The sequence below is a fragment of the Lynx rufus genome, unplaced genomic scaffold (assembly GCF_022079265.1).
Source record: "Lynx rufus isolate CCGP_SWC_20201006 ecotype Redwood Valley unplaced genomic scaffold, mLynRuf1.p SCAF_24, whole genome shotgun sequence".
NCBI classification, from domain to species: domain Eukaryota; kingdom Metazoa; phylum Chordata; class Mammalia; order Carnivora; family Felidae; genus Lynx; species Lynx rufus.
The window spans coordinates 18,581,369-18,604,393 of NW_025814839.1; the positions used below are offsets into that span (position 1 = coordinate 18,581,369).

At 47.5% G+C, this 23,025-nt stretch overlaps 1 protein-coding gene across 1 annotated transcript in view; it reads right to left on the minus strand.

Moving 5' to 3' along the window:
- ZNRF3 (zinc and ring finger 3) overlaps positions 1–20,291 on the minus strand; it is a 154,064-nt gene extending 133,773 nt beyond the window's left edge. Inside the window, exon 1 of the mRNA XM_047088289.1 lies at positions 19,907–20,291. Within this exon, the coding sequence (XP_046944245.1) occupies positions 19,907–20,206 (300 nt within the window). The 5' untranslated portion in view covers positions 20,207–20,291. The remainder of the gene's footprint in view (positions 1–19,906) is intronic.
- Between the last annotated feature and the right edge of the window lie 2,734 nt (positions 20,292–23,025).

The window sequence follows — 23,025 nt, forward strand, 5'->3', positions numbered from 1 at the left end:
AAAAAGACACAGAAATGACCTGAAATCTACCTTAGAGAAAGGCTTATTTGGGTTCGTAAGTATATAAGGACAGCAGCCCCACTGGCTTTCATCAACCAGTTCAACAAGTGAAAGTGTGTTAACCTCCATTCTGGACCGTACACTGTGGACAGGGAGAAAATTCTACCACACAGCCATCCTCACAGTTTGCAAAGGGGTGGGGGATGTGGAGAATGGGACTTAAGTTTCAAGACAGCCAATGACAGAGCAATGAAATTCTGCAGAGAAAAAAAACAGGGTCTGTAATCAAATCTGAACATGGCGCTGGGCTGGAAAACCAAATCAAAGCAAAATCTTATCAACAAATCCCCATGGAACCAGACCATGAGAAGGCACGGACACCATCTGGGCACTGTGGGGAACAAAAGGATCACCACCTGCTCCCTCAGCAAGTCGCCTGTACATTCTCAAGGACCATAAAGCTCTCATGTACAAGAGACCAGAAAAATTAGGGGAAAATCAGATAAGATTAAAATAATAGTCGAAGGGACGGCACAAAGCAATGCAAGATAAACTGTCAAATGAAGTGTGGCTCTGCCATTTTGCATCTTGGGGTTTCTTGTGAAAATGACTTCAGGGAATCTTTCTCCAGGTGGCAATTAACATTTTAGCTCAAATTCCTCCAAGGGACAGGGAGGGGGTAGGGAAGTAATCAGTGTGACTCAAAGACTGCCTAGCACGGGAGTAAGCACTCAAGACATATCTGCTGGGTGAAAGAATGTAAAACCCCAAGCCAATGGCTCTGCCCTAGGCCCCTGCTAAGCAGTAGCACATCTCTCCGCTGTAGCTGCCAAGTTTACCTGGTTTACCTGACAATCTGATAGCTGCTTTACCTGACTGTCTCTCCCGCAGGACTGTGAAGTCCTCGAGGGTGACGATTCTATAGCAGCAACAGTCACCAGTGCTAACATGTATTGAACATTTACTGTGTAACTTACATATATTATCTCACTTAATCCTCACAATCCTTTGAGGTACAATCTATACTGTCCCATGTTAGAAATGAGCAAACAGGTTCAGGAAGGTTGAGTGACCTGGCCAAGATCACAAGGCAGTGGCGGAGCCAGGATGCAAACACAGGCCTGTCTGGCTCCAGGGATGTGTTTTCCATCCCTGTGTCCCTTGCATGGCGACAGCCTGGTCAGCTCTGACTCTCAGAACACAACACACTGCAGATTTTAGCTTCAAGAGGTTTTCTTAGCTGTAAGAGGTTAGCGGATCACCATTGGATTTGCCAGCCTCAAACTGCCTTACGGTGAGGTTATAAACACACTCTTGAGATCCAGGTCAGCTCTCCATTCGCTAGCTGTGTTAAGACCTCTCTGCAGGGACGCCTGGGTGGCTCAGTCGGTTAAGCATCCAACTTTGGCTCAGATCATCTTGCGGTTCGTGAGTTCGAGTACCACATCAGGCTCTGTGCTGACAGCTTGGAGCCTGGAGCCTGCTTCAGATTCTGTCTCTCTGCCCCTCCCCATCTTGTGCTCTGTCGCTCTCTCAAAAATAAGTAAACATTAAAAAAAAAAGACCTCTCTGCACCTTGGAGTCCTTACTTAAAAAGAAGAGGAATAAAACCCCTGTTGTTCAGAATCCTCTTGAAGATCTAGTGAGACAGTGGAAAGCCCCAAGGACAGTGTCTAACATGGTATTCATTCACTCGAATGTTTCGCCAACCACCTATGTGACCTTCAGCCCTAACAGGCTTCCATGTAATAGGAGGCAGAGCCAGCAATGATGGCGGCAGCCATGGAAAGTTCCGGGCTTCTGTCAGACAGGCCCAGGTAAGTAACAACAGCCCAGAGTTCAATAACTTGGATTGTGTCACAAGCAGAATGTTTACCCAGAGTCCAGGCTAGAGAATCCACCGTCCTCTGTTCTGTCATTTGTTTTGATTGGTACAAAGTTTTCTTTTCCTTTTTCTTGATGGTTTAACAAATCTGCATCGCAGCTCTGTTTTTCCCATCCCTGAGACTGAAGTCTATGAATCTCTATTACTTTCAGCCAACAAGTCTAGCAGAGCCAAATGGAGCAAGCCTACAAAGATCAGGAGAGAGTACTGTCTATCTGTGTTTCCTGCCCCAGCTACGGCACTATCTGCTGAAGTTACATTCTAACATAACTTGCCGAGGCCTGGTCAACGTGCGCAGGCAGAGGAGGACATCACAGCCTGGTCATCCATAAAGAGACACCTCCACACACATTGCCCGGATCTCCACACTGATCTGAACGCTTTCAGGTCAGCCAGAGAGCAGATTCCTGAGCCAAATCCGAAAAAAAACTCAGCCTCTAGAAAGTCAAGGGACAAACAGAAGTGTCTTGAGCAATCCCAAGCAGGCAGGATGATACAGAGAGGTGGCCTTTACCAAAGAAGCTAAAGGAAGGGTCAACCTTGTGTGAACGCAGCCAAAGAGCCTTCGCCAAAGCTGCAAAGGAAACAAAAATAAACCAACAGGATAAAAGGAAGGCTGTTGCATGAGGAAGAACTTTTGCTCTAGTTAAAAAAAAAAAGAGAGAGAGAGAGAGAGAGAGAGAGAAGAAAAGAAAAGAAAAAGAAAGCACACACTGAAATGATCTAAAGCTGCCTATAAATATTTGGGAACATCAAAGGCGGTCCTGTTAAATTAAAAATGCTGTCACACAGATAGGAACTAGCCTCTAGCACTGCCAGCTTCAACATGTGAGCCTGTGATCTGAGGAGTGAGGGCTCAGCTCCTCAAGAAATCTGATTCACTAAAGAAAAAAGTGAGCGAGCAGTTGAGTTTTAATAAGGGCATTAAATACCTTAGGAATGAGCTAATTAGGGTTTAACTCTTTCAAGATTGTCCGGGCTCTTAAGAATGGTGTAAAGTAAAAGCTCCCTCCAGAATCTAGTTAAATCGGCCTCGAAACCTGCAATGTAAAAGAAAAGTATTAAAATAGCACCTTAGGACTTCAAAGCTGGTAAATCCCACCAGGTCCCCTCAGACTGTTGGCAGAGTCCGAGTGCAGAGAAAAGAGGACGCTAACTCAGAACCGTTCTCTGAGGTGAGGTTACGGCACTTGTTTATTTAGAGGCTTTTTTTTTTTTCTCCTACTTGAACTAGATAAGAGCGAGCTCACTCTCTAATACCAGGTTCATGCTGCCCTATGAGTCTGCCCTTCACCCAAGTCACTTTGAGGGTGCTGAGCAAGAAGCTCTCCATCTACCTACCAGGCTACCTTCCTTGCGTGCCACACGAGAAATTACAGCTGAGCCTCTGTGGACACGCTCAAGGTCACTACGGGAAGTCACCCAACAATTTCCCTGCATGCATTCTGGATCAGAATCCTAAGGAAACCGGGAAGAGTCCCCAGTTAGGAAAGTTCCATCAGGACAGCAGATCCTTTCAGGAGCAAGACTCTTGGGCCTTGACATAGAAAGAAGTGTAACCTCAGAGACAGCAAGGAGAAAAGCTCACCTGCAACAGAAGGAGAAGGGGCATCATCTTTCCATCACCCAGTCTCAGGAATGTGAGAGAAGGGGGTAGAGGAGAGGAATGCACAGCCCAGTCTTGGCAGAGGGTGGGGGGGGGAAGTAAAAAAAAAAAAAAAAAAAAAAAAAAAAAACAAACCTACAATGCACTCCTATCATTCCCATTTTTAGAAAAAGTCAATGTGTCTAATTTGAGGGTTAAGATTAATAAAGTATTTGCTTTGGCAAAATTGCACACTGGATCAAACCAAGTGCTGAAGTCACTTGTGCTTGCCACAGGCCCCACATAATTAGGCCCCCAGAGCACAGCCTTAGTATATCACAACATTCCACGTGCCCTGGCCGGATCCAGAGGAGCAATCAACCACCCCACTTTCCTTCGGAGCAGTGGTGCCCGTATGCAGGCCATGTGGCCTCAGGAACAACAGACAGGCTCGCCTAGAAACACAGCCTCCTATACACACAACTTGCAGTTCACATGTACGTGTGTGCGCGTGCGCACACGTGCCTGTCCGAAAGAGCAGAGCTCAGGGTCGGGATGATGATCTAGCTGCAGGGTGTAGGGGTGAGCAGACGAAGCAGCAGCACAGCGTACCTCCTGAGAAACAGGTGAAAGAGGGAACCGGGGCCCAGGGAGGAACAAGCAACCTGAGCCTCTTGCACACTCTGGGGAGCCCCTGGGCCCCCACCTGGGGAGAAGAGATAACGGTCTAAGTGGTCAGACACTGAGTGTGTTAAAAAAAAAAAAAAAACCCATTTTACAATTTCTTCTCAATGACTAGCACCTTTGGATTCTTTCCACTCGATAAGCCACTCTAGAATAAAAATTTAGAACGACAGCACGTTAGGTATAGGTGAGGACCGACATAAAATGATGTAGGCTATTTTCTTCATCAGCAGCCTCACTGTCACTAAACACAAATTGTGGGCTGTGAGTACCTCATTTAACCCTCACAACATCTCCAGGGGAGACTTAGCTCCATTTTACAGATGAAGAAACAGACACCCAGGGAGGCAAAGTCGCGTTTCCACAGCAGGTAATTGGGTTCAAACCCAAAGCAGTCTCTCCCATCAGCAAAGGAAATCCAGGACCACTCCTTCTGCAAAATTTACAACATGCTTTAAGGAATGTGGCAAACTTTGGGTATCTACGTAGCGAAGCTGAAAGCTGTTGCTCCCAACAGCCATGTCAGTGTTCGAAGACACGGAAGTGTCCTCCCACTTAAGTGCAGTTGGCTCAAGGTTGTAGCTGTAACACAGAACTAAGGAGAACTTACACCCAAATCAGGTTAGAATCCAAAAGTTAAACTGTAAGTTTTTCTTAGGAATACACGTGTATCTTCTCCCATACAATGGTGGTGTCACTTCTGCTCCACAAAAGCCTACCCATGTAATTGCTGAGGTACCCAAGGTTTGGGGACCCCACTCGAGTCAGCTCATCTCTTGAGAGCTAACACAAAGCAGAAAAGTGGACAGAGCAGAGATCAAGAATCTGCATACTAGGGCACCTGGGTGGCTCAGTCGGTTGAGCATCCGACTTCGGCTCAAGTCATGATCTCACAGCTCATGAGTTCGAGCCCCGCATCGGGCTCTGTGCTAACAGCTCAGAGCCTGGAGCCTGCTTCCGATTCTGTGTCTCCCTCTCTCTTCTGCCCTCCCCCTCTCGCGTTGTCTCTCTCTCTCTCTCTCTCTCTCTCTCAAAAATAAATAAACATTAAAAAAAATTATTTTTAAAGAATCTACATACTAAACTCCCTATGTGCCCCTGATATCTTGTTTCCCAGTGTTACACAGAATTCTAACCAACACGGTTCCCTGGTTTTCTAGGAATGGACAAAAATCAGAAACAGCATGTAAGAATTGCTGAGAGAGAGGCGAAGAGGGAATAACACAAAGGTGCCATATCAGCCCACAGGGAGACGGCCTCATGCAATGAACAATTCCAGGGGGTGCCCCAATGTATCTGGGGTCCATATTATGACCAATTTACAGCAAATGAAAGCCACGTATCTTGAGGAAGTAAAGCTGTTCCTAATTCACACAAGACCCTTCAGGCTGGAGTGGGGAAATATCAAAAGATTGAGACACCAGCCCCACCCTGAAGGAGGATCCAATCTAATGGGAGAGTCACACAGCTGACCCCAAGTCAGCAAAGTCTAAACGTGTGGTCAGCCTCCCTTCTGAATTATTAAGTTTCTACTGGGGGGCGGGGGTTGTTGCTTTTTTTCTATTTTGAGCCTTGAAGGCAAGCCCCCACAACACAAGACTGCCTGAGCTGTTGAGCCTGTGAAAGTCCCAGCCTCCTCCAGTAGCTCAGCTCTCCTTCTGTCCAGAAATGCTAGGACGACTCAGTCGGTTAAGCGTGTGACTTTGGCTTAGGTCATGATCTCACGGTTTGTGGGTTTGAGCCCCATGTCAGGCTCTCTGCTGACAGCTCAGAGCCTAGAGCCTGCTTTGGATCCTTGGTACCCCACCCCCTCTCTGCCCCTCCCCCTCACTCTCTCTCTCGCTTTCAAAATTAAATAAACATTAAAAAAAAAAAATGCTAGGACAGCGGATGATGCCCACAAGTCCCATCCTGCTCCGCCAGCCTGGGCCCCATCTGGCTTACTAGACCTGATCAGTTCCCTTCCGGACACTTCACCGCACAACACCAGGCACCGCAGAATTAGTCGTGCAAGACCACCATCTGCAAAGGGGCAAACAGCATTCCAGTGTGGGGTGCCAGGGGCACATCCCTCCTCCTCCTGTCCTAACTCAGCCTGCCAAAGCTTAACAGCTAGGCATCTGAAGGTACCACCACTGGGTGATGGCATTCACAACCACGGTCTTTGTTGAATACAGGAGAATAAGTAGGGGAGAGGATAGGCCTTCCTGGGATGGGGAGAAGAGGGGAATGAAGATAAAGAGCTGGGGGACGGAGAGTCCCCCAACCATCCTCTGCCTCATTCTTCTTTTCCTCCCCTTTCTCTAATCAGCCGTCACTAGGTTAGAGTTATCAGAGGGCAAGGGATGTTGGCAGGGCGTGAGAGGAGGGGGTTGGTAATATTAGGAGATAGGAGATTCCCTATTTACCTTGCAGCAAGTAGGGAAGACATCTACACATGGAAGATCCACCATAGAACTTCCACAGTTTCACAAGAGGACCATTAAAACAGCTTTGCAAAAGTAAATTAAGAAAATTAATTAATGTTATCTAAGCATGTAGTTGAGAATTCTAGAGTTTTCCACAACATCTTCCTACAGGGGCACCTATGGGGAATAATTTCACTTAGAACATTCAAAACTCTTCTGCCCCCATCCCACTGCTGTTTTAGAGCCTCCCCCTTCCAAAAACAAGGTTGGCATGGCAACCCCGGCACCAGTCACCGTGGTCCCTAACCACATCCGCCAGGGCTTGGCATGCTGAGGCGTGTGCCAACTCCGTTGTCTGTAGGGCACTCCTGGCCACAGTGCACGGCAAGCTATAATCAAGTCAGAAACCATCGCATTCGTATAGAACTCGGCTCAACATAAATATTCATTAAATGTGAAAACCTATGGTGATGCAATCTTGAGACTGCAAATTTAAACACAAGAGTCAGGAAATGCAAAAATTACCACTGCCACTGCAACTTGAAATCACCCACACGGCACATTTAATGCCACAAGCGAGTTTCTATGTGTCCTAGACATTTAAACCTAATAACACCAAAATTTCAAAACTACACATTAGGTGCTTGTTTAGTTCCCTGGATGACATTCACTAATAGGCATTGGAACATTTCTGGAGTGGATATGCCAGGAAGGGGCACAGAAACCCTCTACTATAAGTGAAATATAACACATCATGGGTACACTCTAGAATCTTCCAGACAGTCCCAGGGCCCATATAATAGCCACTATTCCACAAAAACAGCAACAATAACCAAAACAACAACAACAACAACAACAACTCAATATGCCAACATGTACATAACCAAGCAATAATTCAATAATTCCCATATGTTTATAGGGGGCCCCATAAAGAGTAGAAAATCAAATGTTTATTAAATTGAAATTTCAATTTCTTCCACACAAAGCCTGCTGGCCTCTTTAGAAACACTACTGTAGTCCTTTAAAACTCTGCTTTCCGGGGCGCCTGGGTGGCGCAGTCGGTTAAGCGTCCGACTTCAGCCAGGTCACGATCTTGCGGTCCGTGAGTTCGAGCCCCGCGTCGGGCTCTGGGCTGATGGCTCGGAGCCTGGAGCCTGTTTCCGATTCTGTGTCTCCCTCTCTCTCTGCCCCTCCCCCGTTCATGCTCTGTCTCTCTCTGTCCCAAAAATAAATAAACGTTGAAAAAAAAAAATTTTTTAAAAAAAAAAAATAAAAAAAAAAAAATAAAACTCTGCTTTCCACCCAGCACTTAAAACACAGGATCAAGGACCATGCCAGACAGTCCAAATGAGGTAACAATATGGTACAAATTTAAGTAGGGACGTAGGGACCCATATACAGTTGCTTCTGATGGGTCATACTGGAGTTACAGTATTGCTGTATACAGTTTTGCTATTCCTCAAAAGTACCAATTTTCTAAGTGCCACCAAAATATTATCCAAACTTAAATAAAACACACTCCCTAAAAGTCTACAGTCAGGCTGGGACGTTCTCTTCTCCAGCATGCTTTGGACAATGTACCCAGGTAGTTGCATGCCAGGCTGGAAAGGAGTTAAGAGAAGGCATCATCCCCTTGCCCACATCTCCTTTTCTAGCTTCCTGGAGAGCAGGGGCAAGGTGAAATTACTGTGAGTCTGGTCCATCCCAACTGTTTGGAATAGCCCTGGGACACACCCATGTCTACAAGCTGCTTGTGAATTGTTTCTACAATCATAGAAAGTTCTCCCTCCAAAAAAGCCAAGTCTTTTTCTGGCCACACTAACATCCCCATCACTATGCTATCCCCAAGTATTATGATCTAGAAAAAGGATTTCAATTCAGTAAATATTAGAGAGTTGTACTGCCAGGCAATGGGGGGGTGAGTAAGGCGCAACCCCCGCCTAGTGGGAGCTGTGATCTTGTGGGGAAAGGAAACCATTAACAAGAGGACAACTACAATGAGGAATTTAAGACCAGCTGCCAAGTGAAGGAAGGAGTGCTTGGGTTCAAAGGAATGCACTGGTGGAAGAGGAAACGTGTGATGGGAAGGACTGGACATGTGGCCCCTGAAAGCAGGGAAGGAACCAACCGCAGAGGAGAGGGCACAGAAATGTATTACAGCAGAAGGGTGCTCAGAATGAACGGCGCAGACGAAGGAAAGCCCAGGACCCATTCAGGGAACAAGGGTGGAACACACAGGACCCAGGTCTGCAGCCCAGAGGCGGCAAGCGGACGGGGGCGGACAGGATGGTGCTGGAGGGACTGCCCAGGTCACCCATGTGCTCAGCTGGGTGGTTAACAGTGGGATGGTCCTGAAAGATTTTGATCAAGGTTGGGCCGAGATCAAAGGTTACTATGGAAAGATGAGGCTGGTGGGGGGAGGAAAAATGGACTCCGAGAGCGAGAACGTGAGGCAGGGAGACCTGCGGGCAGCCTCTGGCATGAAGAGGTAAGGTCAGCGAGGAAAGAGGAAATCGAGCACCATCTTGAGTACACCATTTCCCTTTGACCTGGTCACAGGCTACCTTGATTTCGATTTTGAAAAGGCTTTGCAAGTCAAGCTTGCGACATTCTTTACATGCCATTGGCTGTCTGCTTACCACGGACTCCAGCACCGAGGCACGTTCTGAAAAGATGACAAATCTCCGGGTACTCTGTGTCATTTCCCCAAATTGCATAAAGGGGCTGAACACACATGTAAAATGGGTTTAAGTAATAGTGTACAACTAGGTACAAAGAAGAACACTCTATGTTGAGTATGGGACAAGCCTTGGCAACCAGGACAACCTGGCCGGCAGCTGGCCTTCTAGGGCAGAATCCGGGAAAGGCACTCCCAAGCTGCACGCTGAGACAGAAACAAGATCATACAGGTGAAAGTGCACTGGGGACCCTAATGCACCAGGCACATGAAAGATTTTCTGGAACTCAACCACCAAAGTGGGAGGCTGTTCTAGAAAGACCAGCACCGGGGAGCCCCAAGACCAGACTTCTAATCACAGCTCCTCTTGTGACCAAAGGCCCAAGGCCCTTGCCCCCAGTCCCCTCACTGTAAAAAGACAGCTGAGCCATAGCATTTTCAGGGTGCCCTCCAGTTGAAACAGTAACTCTAGAGGTCAAAAGAAACCAAGGAACAAAAAGAGAGGCAGGACACAGATCTTCATGAAGACACAGGCCAAATGACTTCAGCCTTCGAGAAGAACAAGAGAAAATGGAAGCCCCTGTACCAAAGTAAAAAGAACACTGGTCACACAGGGCCAGGTGAGCCCTCCCCAGCAGCGAAACTAGAGCCTCATGGGGTCCACTGAAGCATCATAATGCCACAACAGGACATCAGGCACATTGGGTGGTTGAGGAAGGAAAGAGAGGAGACTCACCAAGCACAACTTAAACCCTTTGGCTTCAGGACTTTCAGAGAAAGGCTGGCCAACTCCAGTGCCTACAGGGGCCGGGCGTGGGTCAAGGTAATTACCACTGAGCGAAGTAAGCCAAAGCAATGCAGTGGAGACTGATGAACCTGAGGGCCCATGTCCCATCTGAAGGGCACGGCAGTTATCCCACGGGGCAGGCTAGGCTGTTGCCATGCAAAAAAGTGGACCTGACGTTGCCAGTCTTTTAATTTTTCAAGAAGAACCAAAGCCCTAGATTTTGATGTAAAATTTCAAGATGTTTAGCAGGGATCAAAGAAAATACCAGGAACCAGTTTCAGCCCTTGGTCCTGCTGTTTTGAATGCACCCCTGGTGAACCTGCGCTTGGCTCCACTCGCATATCTGCCCAACGCCAACTAATGGCAGCGTCACTCTGAATGAAAGGACAGATTCGTAAGGCCTTTCTGAACCTGGCCTGTTCACAAGCAGAGAGCCTGCTCTATGGGAACACTGCGGGGCACAAAACAGTGAATGCAGGAGCAGCACCCTCCTGGGCCACAATCTGTCGCCACAGGATGTGCAGACAGCGCGGTGGTGCCTTCCGTGAGGTGTTCTCTAGGCCTCCCCGCACAGCCATCTGCCTGGACAGCCGCCCCGTCCCCTGCCCAGAACACAAGAGCGGCCTGCTGCTCCTGAATCACGCTCAGATACCTATGAGGGAGGACCCACGAAACCACGCCAGGTACCTTCCCTTTGATACAGACATTAGTCATAACTCAGATCCTCGCAGGAGAGGGAAAAAAAAGCCAGTATTTTACTATCCACTAAGAGAAACGGACAGACTTTCACTTGTAAGAAGTCGCCTTTGGGATTTTTTTTTTTATTGTTGTTGTTATGCTACCTGTTATGAGCAGGAATAGGTGGAAACATGTATGCCAACCTGGCAGGGAGTATAAACTAAAACCACCCTTCTGCAGAGCAATCTGACAACACATACCAGGAGCATTCAAAATGTTTACACCACTTGACCCCATCCATGGTCCCAATTCTAGAACTTTATCCTTTGAAAATAATCAAGAAATACAGAACGGATGTTCCCCACAGCCATTCCTTAGAATAATGGAAGACAAGAGTATGCTACACAGACACTAAAAATGTTTCAAAGCATTGAGCAACAGGAAAATACTCAAGGTGGACAGAGCGTTATAAGCACCAGGTAATGCTTTCTCCAATTTTCTTTAGAATCCCTCCAAGCTCACATGAAAACGAGAGGAAAAGTTGGACCAGAACACAAAAGGTTAACAGAGGTTATCTTTAGGTAGTGGGATTCATTTTCTCCTTCATACTTTTCTAGATCTTCCAAACATTTTCCGATGGTTATCTGCAATAAACACGTATTATTTTTACAATTAAAAAATAAGTTACAGGGATGTCTGGCTAGCTCAGTTGGTGGAGCACGGGACTCTCGATTTCAAGGCTCTGAGTTCAAGCCCCAAGTTGGGTGCAGAGATTCCTTAAAAATAAAATCTTTAAAAAAAAAAAAGTAAGTTACAGGTAGGTGATTTTTTTTTTTTAAAAGAAGATTTTGGCCCTGACTAGAAACAATGTAAAATTAATCTACTCTTCTGGGGCTAATTTAACTGCCCAAGTTTGTATGGGAGAAATCACAGAAATGACATGCTTTATCAGCAATGCAGAAAAGGTGATGTTTTTCTCTACACTGTATCCACCGTAGAGACTCAATAAATATCTGCTGACAAGTTAGCACACTCAAACTAAATTCAAGTAAAAAATCAAATTTTAATCGAATTCTTACAGCACTGGATAGGCCCTTACACACACCCAACTGAGCATGACCTTTACTATTTTTTTTTTATTTTTTTTAACGTTTATTTATTTTTGAGACAGAGAGACAGAGCATGAACGGGGGAGGGTCAGGGAGAGAGGGAGACACAGAATCTGAAACAGGCTCCAGGCTCTGAGCGGTCAGCACAGAGCCCGATGCGGGGCTCAAACTCACGGACCGCGAGATCATGACCTGAGCCGAAGTCGGACGCTTAACCGACTAAGCCACCCAGGCGCCCCAACTCTTTTATTTTTAACACACAGCAGCTTGGGCACAGAAATCCCCATTCCAACATACATTTTTAACATCAAACTGCTAGGATCCTCAAAGTATGCTTTTCACATCAAGTCTACACATTGAGTTTCTAAACAACCATCTCACAATGCTGGAGAGAGCAGGGGATTAATACCAAGTCTTACAACACATCTTAAGGGCAATAAAAATAAAATGCTCTCCCTTGAACCACAATAGGCCAGCTGACCTCATTCTCTTCACACTATCATGAGTCAACAGAGCTGCTAAAAGTCAGACTTTAAAACATCTCATTCAAGCTACAAATGAAACAAAGAACCTCTACTCTTTACCTCCTCCCTATCCTGTTTGACAGGTATAAAAAGGCACGTCTCCACAAAGGGGTTATCAGCTTCAACCTCAAAGGTGGGTAAAAACGAGTCGGAAAAGGCCAGAAGGCTCAAATCCACATACTCTGTCATTACATACGTGTTTCTTCAGAATGGGTTGCCCAGACCTACACTTTGCAGCCTGGCCTGGGTGTTCCCTCAGTATCCTGTCCTACCATACAAGACTTGTGCTTTGCGTGCCGTCTGTCCCCAACACTCAGCTGCCTGAGGCCAGGGACGGTGTCCTGTGACCTCACCTCGCCCAGGGCCTGGTGGACAGAAGGCAGCAGCGGATACCTGTCCACAGGAGGAATACAGCACCCGTAGAGAGTTTTAACAGCCAGGAGGATGGAATGAGCAGGGAGAATCCACAGCTCTAGGCTCTTAGAATTTTTTATTTCATTTTATTTACAGAGAAGCTATTTTTTTTTAATGTTTATTTATGTTTGAGAGAGAGAGTGCGAGCAGGGGAGGGACAGAGAGAAACGATCTCTCAGAGGCAGAGCATCTGCCAGCGCAGAGCCCAACGCGGGGCTCGAACTCACGAACTGTGAGATCATGACCTGAGCCGAAGTCAGACACCTAACCCACTGAGCCACCGGAGAGCCCGGCTTTTACAATTTTTTATATCAGATAGGGAACATGTAGTTTGTGCAATGTAAGAAAGGGGCTGCGTGTGGGGCACAACCTCTTTGGAGAAAGCGATGGAGACTTCGACATGGCTCTAAAAAGTCAGCCACCGGGCACCTGGGTGGCTCAGTCGGTTAAACGTCCGACTTCGGCTCAGGTCACGATCTCGCGGTTCGTGGGTTCAAGCCCCGCATCGGGCTCTGTGCCGACAGCTCAGAGCCTGGAGCCTGCTTCGGATTCTGTGTCTCCCTCTCTCTCTCTGCCCTTCCCCTGCTCATGCTCTGTCTGTCTCTGTCTCTCAATAAATGTTAAGGAAAAAAAAATTTCTTTAAGTAGCTACAGGAAGGAGTTGTGTCTCACACCGGAAATCCCTTAGATGCCAGAACACCTGTGGCCATTCCGACTTTCCCAATAGCCAAAAAACAATCAAAGAGCCACTGAGTGACAGTTGTACACTTCAAGTCACTGGTCCCTCTTCCCAAATTTGGCCGATAGGCTCTTCATGGGAAAAACAAGTCGAATGAGACTTCTATGCAAGAAAGAGAGACGGAAGGAGGAGACAGATCTCTGTAAGTGTAGGGAGGGCATCTTCTCTGCTGAAGTTACAGACTCACTTATTGCTCAGTCATCCTGGGTTTATATCTGACTTCAAACTACACCATCAGTTCCCATAATCTCATCCCAAGCAGAAGCAAGTGCCAACTGAAGCAGTCTTGTAAAAACAGAAATGGCTTAGAATCACACAGACCTGGGTTTGAATCTCAGCCTCACTACGGACATGCTCAGTAACTTAGAAAGTGACTTCATTCTCAGAGCTCAGTTTCCTCATCTGAAAACCTGGGACATGCCGTCTTAGCTCGCCCATGAAATGTGGGCACAGCACTGTGTCCAGAGACTGGCACACAGGAAGCGCTTGGCCATCAATAGCTCCCTTATAAAGCTCTGACAGAGGGAAAGACTGAGTGAGTCAAAATTTACATCAGAGGAGAAAAGCAACATTTAAACCCAATGCACAATTTAATTCCCCAATTATACACCTGACCCTAAAGCATGCTTCTGCATCTGCTCTCCCTGGCATACTCAGCCGAAATGCAGCCAAAAATGACAGAAAGCCTCCAAGCCTGGGAGTCTGGAGACCCGAACAGTTATCAGGTCATCTCTACCTCGCCACATACCCTGGTCAAGGCACTTCACTTCTCTGGATCTCCTTATCTAACACATTAAAGGGCTGAATCTGTTCTTCTGATTATCAAGATTGATTTAAATGTCATTTTTGTCATGAACCATAAATCCACATTCCCCAGACTTGGGAAACACCGACAGGAAGCAAAGTTTTCACATGGCACATATTCAGGTTAATGATGATTCTGAATTCCAAGCCCCGACTGTTATTTCCACAGACACTAGGGCTTGGCTATGAACTATTCTCCATGGGTTTGTCCATCCGTAACAGCTGTCCACATTAGAGCTTTCTCAATACTCAGTGTTTTGTCAAGTAAAGAACGTCTACAGACCCTTATAATGCCACGTATCCTGCCCCTTAACATGCATGCACACAGGTTACTCGCATACAGCCTGGAGTAATCATACCAGTGGTCCACCACAACCAGAGAGACGTCCATTCTTGCCATCTAATGCCAAGTAACTTTCTGGAAATAACAACCAAAAAGGAAAGATAATCCCAGAATTTATTAGCCAAGCCAAAGGAAGTTACTCATCAATTAATCCAAGCCCAGTAAGACCCACTGCCTGCCTGATATCGATTCTAAATCCATCATTCAGTCACGAAATATTAAGTGTCTGACAAGTGGCAGACACTGGGGACCCAGAGAAGGATCCAGGGATGAGCAAAAATAAACAGACCACGCCCATGGGGTCAAGGTCCACAAGAGAAGGTGTGAGGGGCTGTTCAAGGCATTTCAACATCAAAAGATGCTCCATTTCGTTTTCCAGTAAATGATGAGAAGGAACACATTTACAATCTGCTCTCGCACATGCTGCATTCAGATCGTCACCTTCTTGCACTCCACCCTCTAGATGCAAAAAATTCTTTGAGTCACCATTTTCTCACTTCACCCAAGGATAATGCGTTTAACTAGTACCAGATGGATGCACAGGAGAGAAGTTATTCGTTACAGACAATGGATGTCTTAGGAACCAAGGGCTCAATTCTGTGGGGAAACCCACTTGGGAAGGATTATCATGCATCCATACACATCTATCACTATGAGCGACTGTGGACTCCAAAAACAATATGGGGTCTGGTACAAAACAGAGTTTTGGTAAACATTTATTGGATGAATATGCTCCACGGAGACACACAAACCTGGAGACTTCTCTACAACTCTTGCCAGCCTGGGTCCCACATCACTCCAAATTCTTAGTAATGGACTATTTGATGATGAGTACCAGATTAGTGCTTCTCTTTTTCCTCTTGGGGAGGAGGGGCATCACAGAACCCCCCAAGAGGCAAAACTGTGTACCTTCTCAGGAAAACAGAAGTGCACATACACAGGTGCAGGTGCATGCAATTGTGCGTATAATTTCAGGGGTTCACAGGCCCTCTCTAGAAGGCTGTGACCCTCAGGTTAAGAACCCCTATACTAGATTCTTAGAAACGAGACTCAATTAATGTCCAAATCTAACCAGCCACGTTCAATTTATTTGGCAAAAATACGAGCAAAGGGGCCAGACGGGCCTGGGTTTCCATCCAGGTTTTATCATTTGCCAGCTACGTGAGGTTCGAGAAGTCACATCGCCTTTCCCGGCCTCGGTTTCCTCGTCTGTAAAATGGGTTAAGAGTAGTTGCTAATTCCAGTTAAAGTCAGGATGAGATGAGCAAACGCACGATGTGCTTGGCACGGTGCCCTGTATGCACAAGATGGCGGCCATCACCACTTTCCCTCCAGTCTGCGGAATCTACGCTTGCCTCCCACTACCATCTATCTGCACCTCCGTTCAGGGCTGCATTAACAGCTCCCATGGGATCTTAGGGAACAAGGCAGAAAATGAGAGCCCCTGAGAATTCATGAGGTCACAAAACATAGCCCTAACGTTTTCCCCCAAATCAACTGCTTGGTTTTAACCTATGAAGGCCCTTCTGACAGACAGTCGGCGATCTCTTTCTGTGTAAATCCAGGTCAGCTGCCAGCACACAATTGTTCTATTAGGCCAAGTCAATTTTTAGAGGCAGGCCTGTTCACTTCAAATGGAGATGAAAAGCAAAGTGTTTGATCAAATACCGAACTGCAGAACCACGCTGACAGGGAAACAAGGCAGAGGAATTAGTTTCCTAAAATTATTCTCTGTGATACCCTTGGTTAATATTGGATATTTAAGGATGTCACTCAGCCCTTCTGACCTACCACCCAGCTTCCCCCAGCTTCCATAGCTAAAGGCACTGGCTTGGGTCTTAAATGTTCTCAGCTCGCCTCTGCTTTCAAGACCATTCAACACTTAACCCAGGCTCCAGAAAGGCCAATTTTAAAGTTACACAAAACCTATCATTCAGACTCCTTCTACAAATGAATTTCTCAAGCCTTTCTAAATATTTGACTTCAAGGGAAAAAAATGCATTTCCACTTTAAAACAATCTTTCATCTCTAGCGATGCAAATTTTCTTTGTTTGTTTAACCAATCCAGATACCACCAGCCAGTGTTTAATCAGGCCTTTATTTAACATCGCTAACCATGTGAGTTGCACAGCCAAGTCTGTAAGTTTCAGATAATGATCTCATAATAGCAACAAATTGGTTCAAAGATGAAATATGTATCAATATATCTAAGAACCCTTTAAAGTTCCACACTTTAGAATGACAGGGCTGTAATTAATTCCTCCAGCATTCAGACTGTATGCCTGACATTCTTACAAGCAAATGGATTTCAATGCTGCATGAATAATATAATTAATAGCATTTCATATCCACATACTGTTTTCACAGCTTTCACAGATGAAGATGTCAAAAAAAAAAAAAAATCTCTCTCCTTAACAGAGCACACTGGTGACCTTGGGAGTTATTTAAGCCTAAAACGCACAAGCAGAGAACCAAGAATCCTGTGACTAATCCCAAGGTTTGAATTACTATCTCGCTCTGACACTGACACACACACACACACACACACACACACACACACACACACACACTCTTAACCCAGTCTCCCCCTCCCCTTCCATGCAAATGACCAAACAGGTACTCTAATTAGAAGTATCTGGGGCAAACCAGACTGTGACAAGGTATCTCCTGTCACTGTATATAATAGGGAGGGGGAAAAACAGTAACAAACCAATTTCCTATCTTAGAACACTTAAAGTAAAGAGACTCCCAAACAGATCTTTTTTTCCCCTTAACCATGAACAACAATGCTACCGAACCCCACTGGAAAAAACAAAACGCCATGTTGCAATGCTGCTATTAGGTTTTAGTTATAGGAGAATGAACTCTGCTCTGAAGACCATAAAATATTAAATAGCAAATCACGCAGGGTTATTTTAAGACAGTAAATAAAAGGAGGTTTGAAAAGTTCAACAAGGCGCTTAGAAAACATGATTAATCTGAAGCTGAACACCAATGTGTTCCTTCTACATTGTCATTTTTCATACAAAATGTTACATTCCCTCTCAGCAGTCCTGAAACACCAGCTTTCCTTACAAAAACATTTTTCAGGGCTGACAGGGGCCACACCAGTTACTTCAGTCGAGCAGTATTCAAATAACTAATAAAAACATGCCAGCCTCTGTATACACACAGCCCTGAAAGCCATGCTGAGTTCCCTCCATCTGGGCACCCATGAGGTTCAGCGAGTAGGCCCCTGCAATAAAGTTATTAAAGATATGGAGAACACCAAGAAATGACTATTCAGACAGCTCAGATAAACTCACCAACACTGTGCAGTTATAAAGGAATTAAGGACACCTATTAGTGATTGCTTAACAGGTCAACTTATTAAATACCATTTAAGTCATTTTTCTTTACTTAGCAATTGTTGACTGAATTTTTTTTTTTTTTTTTTTTTGGCTAGGCTAATGGACTACAAAAGAGGTAAGCACTTCAAAAAGATTCAAAAGGGAATAGATTCCTTCTGCCAAATTCACACATTCTCTCTACTCACAAGGATAAAATAGCTACAAACGGTGTGTTTAAACTGCTAATTTTGTATTAAATGGTGAACCCAAGATTATCTCCAAAGCACAGCACTACCCATAATGGAGAGCCAGCCAGACAAACTACGGTGGAGAAAGAGTAGAAGTTAAAACACTGCAGATAAAAATCACAAACTTCAGAAGTCTCCTTCAAATAGTGAAGTGCCACATTAAAACATCTTTTCTCTTAGAAGGCTGTAAATCAAACATTTCTAAAGCCATCAAGGCGCACTGAAAGCCTCAAAGAGGAGTTACAAGGAACAAGCTTTAAGATCCAAACTATTCTTGAAGGCTGCAACTGAAATGTGTAGGAATCTTCAACAGACCATCTTCTCTAAAGCTTATAAACTAAAGGCCATAATTATAACATTAGCAAGGAAAAAAGTGCAAAAGCCTTTAACATATGTAGTCACAGGACTCAAACATGTGTTTCCCCTTTTATTTACCCTGCAGAAGTTTAAGATGGGGATAAGAGCTCTGTGAGGCAAGGCTGCTGATTAATCGCTTGGCAGGGATGCCTCCCCCAGCTTTGTAAGGACACACCTCTAAGGAGCCAAGTTGCACAGCTCCCTGCCTACCCACCTAGGGCTCTGAGTATGCACCGCGGGAGGAGAAAGGAAGAAGCTGCTATGCAATCATCCATACGCTTCCCTTCTCTTCATTCATAACTCATCCAAGAGTAAAGCACAGAAGGCCCAAAGCTTAGAAGTCTGCAGACATCCCATCGCCTCCAAAAAGGCTCCAAAACAAGCCAACCATTTCAAATCGCCCGCATCCGAGGCATGCATATTAACCGCCCTAAGTGGGCTGGCAGTCTACTAACAAGTTGATAAAATCATAGCCAAGGAAGCGGGAAGGCATCTACCCAGCTCAGCGACCGCAGAGGCTTCAGCTCGGCCCCACCTCCAAAGTGTAGGCACAGCTTAAAGCTCTCCCCAGCCAGCTTCCTTTGGACACAGACCTCTCTCATTGGGAGCAAGGTGGGGAGGCCCTGTCAGTGAGCGACCCTGTCTCCCCATTTCCAGGCCCTCCGCAGAAGTCCTTGGCCCAGGAGCGGGCAGGCAGTCTCCCTCCCACCCTCTGTAATCTGAGGCACGCAGCGAAGGCTGCCTTCTACGGCCACTCCAGGGCACTCGCGATCCCCACTCTCCGGCCAGCTCCCCCTGCTTTCCTTGCCTGCTGCTGCCTGTCCACAGCCCTGCAGGGAGGTCAGCGCCCAGGTGAGTGAGGCTGGCGGCAGGTTCCAGAAAAGAACCTAATGGTGTACGGCCTCTCAGACAAACCTTGGCTACTCCCAAAAAGAACGTGCAGGGATGGAAAGCAAAGCCTGCAACCTGAAACAAGCCACCCCATCCTTCATCGCTCATCTTCCCAAAGTTGGCATTCAACAGGTAGTTCCAGGACTTCCACCTGAGGCAAATCGAATGCCCAACCGGCCCAAGGGGGGCCGTCCCAACGTGGGTACCAGACCCGGGGTCTCCCTCCCGCTCCCCCCGGACCCGCAGGAGGCCAAGCCCCCACGTGCGTTCGCCCCCCGCTGCGGCGCCCCGGAGGCCGCGTCCCGCCCGCCGGCCGGGGAAGGATGCCGCCGGCCTCCTCGCCGCCCCTCCCGCCCGCCCGCCCGCCAGCCCGCGGCGGGGTCGGCGGGCGCAGCCCCCGGAGCCATCTTGTGGCGGCGCGGGGCCCGGGCGGCGGGCAGCTACCTGCACGATCTCGCCCTCCGCGCTGAGCGTGGCCCCGGCCCGCGAGAAGCGGCCCGTGAGGCCGGTGGTGTAGGTGGTGTAGTCGCCGCTCGGGCTCGACTCGAACAGCACCACCTCCACAAACGCCGTCTCCTTGGCCCGCGCCGCGCCGGGCCCCGCGGCCGCCAGCAGCAGCCCGAGCAGCAGCGGCAGCGGCGGCGGCGGCGGCAGGCGGCGGCCGCGGGGGCCGCGGGGGCGGCGGCGGAGGCGGTGGCGGCGGCGGCCCGGGGCCCCTGGGCGCCCGCCCGAGCGCGGCCTCATGGTCCTGCGGCGGGAGGGCGCGGAGGGCGGGCGCGGCCGAGCATAGTCGCGGGCCGGCGGAGGACCGAGCGCGGGCGGACGCCTCACAGCCCCATCGCGGCGGCGGCGGCGGCTTTGTGGGTCGCAGGCTCGGCTCGGCTCCCCCGGCCGTCGCGCCGCGGCCCTTTCATCTGCTCCACGTGAGGGGTTATCCCCGCCCCGGCAACGTCGTGACCCGCTCTCCCCTCCCTCCCCGCACTCGACCGCCGCGGCCGCCGGGGGGGAGCGGGAAGGCGGGGCAGGCGCGGCGGGGGGCGGCCCGACGGCCGGACACGCCCCCGCGCTCGCCCCGCCCCCTCGCCCCGCCCCGCCCCTCACCGCCTGCGCCCCACCCCATTGTTCTCGCCCCGCCCACCGCCCACCGTCTTGCTCCGCCCCATCGTCCTCGCTCCGCCCCCTCCCCATCGTCCCTACCCCGCCCCCTCGCCCTCGCTCCGCCCTAACGCTCTAGCTCCACCCCTTCGTCCGCGCTCCGCCCTCGGCGGCAGACATTTCTCCTTACGGTTGCCAGAGTTCGGCGGGAACCCGGACAGCATCCTGCTCCCCGGCGACTGCATTCTCTCTGGAGGCCCCACGCCTCCTGGTCCGGTGTGGTAGTTAGGGCCTTGTCCTTCCCGGCTCTGCGACCCCAATCCACAGTTCCTGGGAGCCCGCACCCGGCTCTCCACTCTCAACCCCACCTCGAATGGGATCGAATGAGAAAGGCCCCCGCGGGTCAGGGCCGTTTGCAACTCAGCCTTGCAGGGCAGCGTGTGGTTCTGCACCGGTGTCACTAAGACAGTTACTCTCAACTGTTTGGTGGTGGGGGGCAGCGAGGGGAGGCTTTTAGCCGTTGGATTCTGATGGAGTTCATCTTTCTGCAGCCCCAGAGACTGTAACTCAAACAGCCCCCAGAGGGGTTCTGAAACTGAGTCTATCCGTGTGCAGAAGGCCAGAGGATTCCAACACCATCACTCTTTATGCACAGAATGATGGCTGCCAAATTAATGTACCAAAGACATGCTCCAGGTCCCAGGGGTCCCCAACCTCCCAGAAGATAAACTTTCAACAACCTGCTCCTCTTTGGAGCATGCCTATTTCTTCGTCATCTAGTCCTATGAGAATCGAACCCCTCAAAACTGGGATTCAATTCCCACTTCCCCCGTGGAGTTTTCTTTCTTTCAGCAAAATGGCTTTGTTCAGATATTAGCAAATATTTGGTTAGGATGATCTGCTTCTACTTGCTACCACACCCAAAATATTAAAAAGACGAAAAGAAAAGAAAACTCATTGAGCATTGTCTTGAATAAACAACTTACCAAGGTTACATTTTAAAATAGAAAAAATATTTTCAAAATGTGGAATAGAAAATACATGAAAAAACCCATGGATCTGCGTTGCCGCATTTGGACCACCCAGAGTTTCTGCTTAGGAGGGAGGCACCTGGGAAAGCAGGGCTTTGCATATACAGCAGCCTCTTAGTTTCCTCAGAATCAAGCCTAACTGGTGCCGGCTGGATCTGGGCAACATCAGTCCTGAAATCTCCCCAGAGGTGGCACAGTCCAGTCATTAAAAGGGAAGTCAATTACTACAGCCCACCCATGACAACTGCAATATTTAAAATTCAAGGTTACCATCCACTGATGAATGAGTCAACAAAAACAGTATATCCATATAATGGAATGAAGTACTGATACAAGCTACAACGTGAATGAACATTAGGGTAAGTGAAAGAGGCCAGTCACAAAGGACCACATAGTGTGTGATTCCATTTATATGAAATGTCCAGAATAGGCAAATCTACAGAGACAGAAAGTAAATTAGTGGTTGCCAAGAGGCTGAAGGGAGGCAGGAATGGGTAGTGACTGCTAATGGGTTTCTTTCGGGGGTGATGAAAATATTCTGGAATTAGATAATGCTGATGGTTGCACAACTCTGTAAATATACTAAAACCCACTGAATTATACACTGTAAAATGATGAATTTAATCGTATGCCAATTATATCTCAATACAGTTGTTAAAAAAATTCAAAGTCTTTAGTGGTATTTTCATGCAAACACACACACACACACACACACACACACACACACACACATATATATACACACGGGATACTGTGTAAGGATATTCTCTACTCTTTGAAGGCTCACACCTTCAGTACCCAGGCTGCTCTATTTAAAATGGTAGTGTGTCCCCGTCCCCAAATCCCAATCTCCCTTAGTCGGCTACCTTAGTGGCATATCTCCCTTAGTGGCATTTATCACCTTCTAACATACGAAATAATTTGCTTATTTATTTTTGTCTCTCTTCCACGCCCCACATACACACATGCCAGAGAACAAACTCTATAATGGCAAGGATCTTGTCTTGGTCACTGACTTAGGCCAAGGCTGCCTGGCCCAGAGTAGGCACTCAATACATATTTGTTGCATGAATTAATGACTAAATGAATGAGTGATAAGCTCATCGTTTTGTATCCCTCCCATTTTCCAGGACATTTGGGGCAGCTTGTTAACTAACAGCTGTTTAGGAGCACTGGACTTCATGGGACCAAAATAAATTCTGAATGTGGAGAAGGGCAGCAATCCTTCCTCTTAAGGATTGCGATAAAGAAAACCCAGACAAGGGTCAAAAAAGAAACTGGCTTCAATATTTAAAACTCTGCTTAAAAGAAATACATCGTTAATTAAACACAGGCCAGCAACACAAAGGTAACACAATTCATCTCTCACCAGTGTAAAGCTGTTTAGAAATGGAGATACTTACTGAGTAATGAAATTTCACCAAAATCTGATGGGCA